We start from the raw sequence: 7,500 nt of genomic DNA on the forward strand, positions 1-7,500 counted from the left end.
CCTACGTTCTTCCTCTTCGTCGTCCCATTCCTCATACTTAAGCTCTAATATCTGCTTATTCAAGTCTTTCAATTCTGGAAGCCATTGTTCAAATTGTAAGAGTAATTTCTCCCTTGCTGCACTAGTTAATGTAGGAAAACTATCCTTACGGTTAAAATGTTCTGTCACACACTTCCTTATATACTTCCTTTGATTCACTAATCTCTTAAGTTCAGACATTGTGAATATATACAACTACCTGACCTATCACAAATATAATAAATATAATAAATATTCAAAAGCTAAAGTATGCGTAACAAAACGAAGCTGAAAAGTAAAATTCCCTTAATCACTTTACAGAATATACGTTAACACCAAAAAGTACCGATGGCATCAATACTAGGCCAACGACGATAAATAAAGATTACCAAGGAAGCAAAGTTTCGAATATAAAAAATATCCAATGAAGGCAATTCCCGAGCAAAGAACTTATTTCAGAAATATGTTAAAAAGATTAAATTCACTTCAACCTTTACACTAAAGTATTAAAATGCAAAATAATAACGTTCCACCAACAATGCAAATGGAGAGACATCGGGCAAGCATCAAAGCAAAGTCATAATATCCTGTCACGGTCGCCATATTCGGAAAAAACTTATATGAAGGTTGTAAAAAATGATGAGAAAACAAACATCAAAGTGAACATTGAATTTATTATTGAACATACAATAAATTTAAAGCATAATATTATGCAGAATATAAATTAATATTAATGACACTTGATGCTGCCCCGATATCTAGGTAACTCTGGCACTAGTTACCTAACCTCCACACTCCGAATCGCTTATAACCAGTGAAAAGTTTATAAGATTCGTCGAGCAATACCATTACCATGATGACACTGTGCATAGCCTATAAAAGATATGATACGTCTATCAGAAAATTGTACATGAAAGTATTGTCTATGCAAGCGACTTAAAGTTCAGAGTAAGATTCAATAAAAAGATCTCAAAAGATATGATAAATGGCAAAGCAAAATATTAATAAGAGTAAATTCTTTCTGGTTACAAGTTTTATTTTTTACGGGATTAATGACTCAGCGCTAAAATTATTCATTCAATAACTTTAAATCTCGTAAAGTGTGCCAACATTTACCGAGACCTACCTCAAAGTTATCAAGCGCCTGCTTGCTCGATATATATCCACGGAGTTGAATCCCTCTGAAGTAATCCAGCAGTATGTGGTGGATGCCAAAGACTATGGTAGGGAAATAGAATCCCCGTCTTGGCCTCTCTTCCATGCTGCTACACAATCCATTATATGGTTCCTCTGAAAACTCACTCCCTTGGAGAATTATGCCCTCGTCTCTCCATTGCACTTTGGTGAAACTGGTAGTACTTAGCACTTCATTATTTCACAGCAATAAAAGTCCTTCAAGTGAAAAGAGTTCATTAGTAACGATAACACATTAGTTGGCAAGTTTCTAACGAAGGTCGAGTTAATCCATTTCCCTTTAGTCAAGAGAACTGCTTCCTTGGAGGGTTAGGCAGATACTGCTTGGTAAAAATTCTTACCATTACTCGTTAACTTCGTTAACTAATTCAAGAAGGGCTAAATACTATGAAATGGTCTCAAATGCCAGCACACAAAGTATTTACAGGTATTAAATAATTAATAAAGTTATTTAAAGTTACATTTGAGATCTTTTTATTTTCCAAGAGAGTTGAAAACCAAGGATTATGAAAAAAGTCAAAGTACTTTTTTCGTACTAAAAATAAAAAAGATAAAGAAAACGAGAATACAAGGATTCTGAAGTTGGAAAGAAAAGATATAAACAATATATTTAACAAGATAAAGAAAACGAGAATACAAGGATTCTGAAGTTGGAAAGAAAAGATATAAACAATATATTCAACAAGATAAAGAAAACGAGAATACAAGGATTCTAAAGTTGGAAAGAAGATAAAAAAAAATATATTCAACAAGATAAAGAAAACGAGAATACAAGGATTTTGAAGTTGGAAAGAAAAGATAAAAATATATTTAACACACTCCCCCCAAAACATTCAGTCCTGTTATGAAATAAAATCAGGATTGAATTTTTAAACAAATACCAAAAGTATTTACATTACCAGAATTTTTTTTTTCTAATATTTGCCAAAATTATTTAAATTACCATCACCAATAATAAATAAAAAAGCCTACACAGACAAACTTTACTGTAAAATTTGTCTGGTCTTCAGAGCACTAATCTTTGCCGCTTTACGCTTTCCCAGAATGCGGTTGTTGGCCAGATTAGAATCATTTGAGTCATTAATAGGACTGTCTTTATCTTCATTTAAAGAAACATCAGGTCTGAAAAGAAATATTAGATTAGATGAATGTCTCTTGGTAAGTTCCCCAGTTCTGCCTTTCAGTAGGGTAACTCCAGTAACTTCCCCAAGCTCATTGAGAACTACATCATGGACTATTCCCATTGGGTATTGGTTTGGCTTACTATATGGTTCTTTAATTAGAACCACATCATTCTTTTGAAGAAGTGTATGTTTTACAGGTTTGAATCTGTCTTTCGCATTTACAGCTTGATTTGTCAAGTTACCTAAAAATTCTTCATGATAAATGTTAATCAAATGACTTCTGACTTTACGCAGTTTTGTGTAGTTTTCTTTAACTTTATCACAAGGAGAAACTAGATAGTCCTCATCCAATTCTAGATCTGGATGTCTTTGCAGCTCAGGAATTAAGTTAACTGAAACAAGGTCATAACCCCTAATTAGACACTCTGGTGTTATGGGATCAGGAAGTGATTTGTTTATATCTGCATCTCTTAATGCCTCTTTAAAAGCTATTGGCCTTCTATTCAATAAATGGACAGTCTGACATATTAAAAACTCAAAATCCCTTATATCTAAAACATTATTTCTCATGGCTCCAAATAAGCATCTCTTAGTAAGTTTCACACAACTTTCAACCATTGAACCAAGAGCCGAGTTCCCTTTGAAAAACTGTTCAAACTGAAGGTTCTTTATACCATTCTCTTCTAGATAGAGTTTAACTTCTGGGTCTTTTAGATAATCTAGAATTACGTTGCCTCCTGCTACTAACTGAGATCCTTGATCGGAAATACACAAATTTGGTAGTCCAAACTCAAATGTATGAAGCTGGAAGGCTCTAAGATACTCTTTAACACTCAAGTCCATGCACACCTTCAGATTTATAGCTCTACTCCATGTACATGTGAAACATACTATCCATGCTTTTACTTTTTTCCCACTGGAACGTACAAAGAAGGGTCCCATGTAATCTACAAAAATATAGCGGAAAGGAATCTCTGGGGGATTAATCCTAAAATCTCTATAACAGTGTTGATTAAGATTAACTGTCCTCTCATTGAACCTACGGCATATGACACATGTGCGAATTATCCTTTTAACTACTGAAAAAATCTAGGTATCCAAAATATCTTACGTACTTCAGCCAGTAGCCTATAGCATCCAGCATGTAAAAAACGTTCATGATAATCTAATACAATATATTTAGTTAGTAAACTATCCTTAGAAATTAGCAATGGAAATCGCATCCTTCGGTCATCTTTAAGTTTCTGCATTTTGCTACGTACCCTTAACAGGCCTTCCTGATCCACATAAACATTGAGCTGTCCAACTAACTTGGGGATATCTTTGAGCAACCGGTTTCTTGATTCAAAATATTCAAAAATTTCAGGGAAGTGCTTCTGCTGATCTCTTCTTATTACCATCTTTGTAGCCTCTGCAAAGAAGTTATGATTAATATCAAGACAGCTAATATGTCCAAACTTAACAGGATCCTTTAGTTTTAGTTTCATTTTCAAGTTATTAACAAAGATAAGTACTCTACGGAAAACAGAAACAACTTTATGGTAGCTAGAACATCTTGATAAAGCATCGGTATGCTCCTCAATCTTTGTAGTTATAGTACCATGGTAAGACTGGACAACACCAACAGGAGAATCTTGCTTTACCGGAAGGGCAGGTATTACAAAATCCAAGATAAATTCCCTGTTCAGCTGACCTTCTGTCTCATTAAGCAGAAATTTAGGACCTGAAAAGTAGTTAGTTTTTTGAAGCTGCTTGAAAGATAAGCTGCGAGTGATGCAATCGGCTGGATTTTCACAACCTGACACAAAAGAAAAATGAATCGGGTGTTTATTACACAGTTCATTTATTGTGTGTAACCTATTTTGAACAAATACTGAACACTTCTGCATTTTATCAAGCTTGGCAGAAAACCCATGTACCCAGGAAAGGGCAACGAAGCTATCCGAGTAGACCATCAACTCGCTTATTTTGATTGGCATCATACAAGAAATTCCGGATAACTCCTCATACAGACATGTAATTTCTTCTACGGCCAAAGTTATTCCTTGCAGTTCCAGAGATGGCATGCTTTTAGATTCCATTTGCTTGTTTACTATCCTATTTTTTGCAAAGACAAAACTGACCTTTCCTGTGGGAATATTTTGTATGTAAATGACTACACCAAACATCTGCTTACTACTGTCTGAAAATGCCAATAGCCGGTAAGTATCTTCTCTACTCCCAAAGACTCTTGGTATCTCTGCAACAGAAGCAGCATTTGCTTGTTTGGCAATATTCCGCCATTGCCTCCTAACATCGGCATCTAATTCCTTGTCCCAGCCCAGATCTTTGTTGCACTGTAACTGATGCAAAAATAGCCTTGAACGATTAAGAATAGGGCCATTAAAGTTAAAGAGATCATACTGGGAGGCAATAGACTGCAATACTTCCCGTTTTGTTCGAGCTTGTATGTTAAGACTAATAGGTTTAGTAGATAAACTGTCTTGCTTCCTATCCCATGACAACCCAAGTAATTTTACCTTTTCATTGGTTTCTGTACTAATCTCATTATCTATGTGGTCTTGCAATGCAAAATCATTACTGATGTACTGCTGCAGGTAAAACTTGTAAGGCTCAAAAATGCTTTCTAGTTGTTGGTATGCCCAGAGAAGTTCTTCAGAACTATCATAGGCAACTGCACAGTTATCCATGTAACATAGTTGATATATCATCTTCTTTAATTGTAAAAGTTTACTATCATCACCGTCTACATCTAAAATTAAAATCTTATATAGAGCAAGTAACAGTAATGCAGGGCTGCATCTTAAGCCAAAACTTAATCTTAAATTTCTGTATCCCACAACGGTAAAGTCTAACTTCTCTACATTTCTGAACCATAGGCATAATAGCCTATTGCTATCTGTGTCATTCAAGGCAAGATTATTGAACGCTTTACACAAATCAAAACATAATAACTTCTGTCCAAATCTCAAATGTAATATAGCAGAGGAAAGTTTCTGGTTTAGATTTGGTCCTGAATATATAGCCTGATTGTGACTAATGGAAGGTTTACTAGAATCTTGCTGACAAAGATTAGACAAATACACTATCCTGCACTTTGTGGTTTCGCGATCCATTTTAAAGATGCCCATGTGAGGCAAAAAGCTATGGTTAGGGTGCTCTCTGATAAATTCGGGAAGGTTATTAATGCGCTCTATGATCCCCATACTTTCCTGTTCTTTAAAAACTTTATCCATTATCAATAGCTTATCCCTGTTATTTTGCAATTTTTTCAAGTTAGACTTTAAAATTGAAACTGCCAATCCCTGATTGGAACCTAATAAATGGGCCACCTGAGGATTCCAAAATAAAGGAACAACAATTCTACCTTCTTTATCTCTCTTCATATTTTCAAGGGAAAACTTAACCAACTTCTTATTTATTTCAGAACTCCCAGAATCAGAATCATTAGGGTCAGACTTTACAAATCTATGGCAACTTTCTTCTAAAATTTGGTTAGCTGCCTTGATAAGCTGAGATTCAATTATATCCCCCTTATCATCAAATACATTAATGTTAACGGGATCCACAGTATCTTTAAAAGCACAATCCGAAACAAGGCAAGTATTACCATTCCCGAAAATGCTACCAACTAAATTGTGATCTGAAAGTTGAACCAATCCTTGAAAGCAACTTCCAACATAAGGTAAAAATGTTAAATCCTTCAATATTTGTTCCACATTACCATGTAACAATACTCCAGCAGGAGTTTCAGAATATAGAGATTCTAAGTTTGATCCAAACAAGTGTTCCTGCTGAGGAAGACAGTATGCTGAGCGAGTGCCAAGAATTAACTGAATACTCTGGATACCACAAGAATCATTTGACAAGCTTTCGTCTGCCAAAAAATAACCTCTTTCTTTGAAACCACTTACTACCTTACCTAATTTAGGAAGTTTTAACTTTACATTAATAGAAGGTATACACAGTGCTTCAATTTTTCTAATTCTATCCCCTATCTGTAAACTTACTTCAATCAGCTTAGTAGTATAGTTCTGAGTAGTGTTAATGCCATTTACTGTTAGAGAAATATTTTCCCTTACTGTGGGTAAATTGTAACTGTCCGCAATATCGGTCAAAATGAAGTTACACTGACAGCCACTGTCTTTTAAACATCTTAACTTTAAACCATTATCCAAGGTAGCAGTAAAAGTGGGAAGAACAGTCTGCATGTCAGAATCACTCTGGAAAGCTTCCACAATGTTAACCATTGAGCCAGATATCTCCTTATTTTCCTTAGGCTTGGATTTTGCTTTATCTTTACCCTTATCTGTACAAGATTGGCTATCTGGTTTATTTCCATCTTTATTTGTGACTTGATTGCCATCAACAGACCGAATACACAAGAAACTGAAATGCCACTCAAAGCAATACTTACATTTATTATTGAACCTATACCTACAAAATTTACTCAGATGATTTAGGTTAGAACATTTTAGGCATCCTTTCAATTTTCTTATTTTATCTATTTTGGCTTCTACAGAGTCAAATTTGGCACACTTGTGGATAGGGTGATCAGCTGGTTTACCATCTACTTTAGTGCATATACTACAAGGCTTAAAGGTCTTATTTATTTCATACTTTACATCTACAGCTAAGCTGGTAGCTCCATGGTCACTAGCATTTGATACTTTGGGGAAAAATTGTTTAGGGACTTCTTTAGTTTTCTTAGACTGGCTACAATAACGCGCACTAGCTTCAAAAAACTTGTCTACAATTTCATTTAACGTTGGCTTGGAGCTGTTAGTAATTTGAATCAAATGATTCTTAAATGCATCATTCAATCCTTCCCATATAAAAAACTGAAGTATACAGTCCACAGTAATTTTCAATTTGCGTATTCTTTCCATAATTAACCTAACCTTAGAGATAAATTCATATGGATCAGTGTTGTTAGAAAGTTTCAAATGGGATAACTGCCTCAAAACATTAAATTTCTGTGTGTCATCCGAAGCTAGGGCTTTCAGTAGTAATTGCTTTGCATGTGAATATCCCTGCTTATCTGCTTCCAAGGACTCTACTAAAACTAAGGCCCTGCCTGAGATCTGCTGCTTTAATAACAAGAGTTTATCGTATTCAGGGTATTCAAATTTACTTAAAGTGTCTTCAAATTCTTCAAAAAATC

General features: G+C 34.8%; 1 protein-coding gene and 1 long non-coding RNA gene across 2 annotated transcripts in view; both read right to left on the reverse strand.

The window, feature by feature from the left end:
• Positions 1–678: 678 nt before the first annotated feature.
• LOC137635983 (uncharacterized) lies at positions 679–1,608 on the reverse strand. The gene is made up of 2 exons (XR_011042875.1): positions 1,145–1,608; positions 679–891 (listed from the first exon to the last, which is right to left on the reverse strand). It is a non-coding gene; the product is annotated as an uncharacterized lncRNA (long non-coding RNA).
• Positions 1,609–3,412: 1,804 nt separating this feature from the next.
• The window catches only part of LOC137635982 (uncharacterized), a 4,503-nt gene continuing 415 nt past the window's right edge, over positions 3,413–7,500 (reverse strand). Inside the window, exon 1 of the mRNA XM_068368441.1 lies at positions 3,413–7,500. This exon is cut by the window's right edge and continues 415 nt beyond it. Coding sequence (XP_068224542.1) covers positions 3,413–7,500 — 4,088 coding nt within the window.

Source organism: Palaemon carinicauda, unplaced genomic scaffold (genome assembly GCF_036898095.1).
Source record: "Palaemon carinicauda isolate YSFRI2023 unplaced genomic scaffold, ASM3689809v2 scaffold2070, whole genome shotgun sequence".
Classification (NCBI taxonomy): domain Eukaryota; kingdom Metazoa; phylum Arthropoda; class Malacostraca; order Decapoda; family Palaemonidae; genus Palaemon; species Palaemon carinicauda.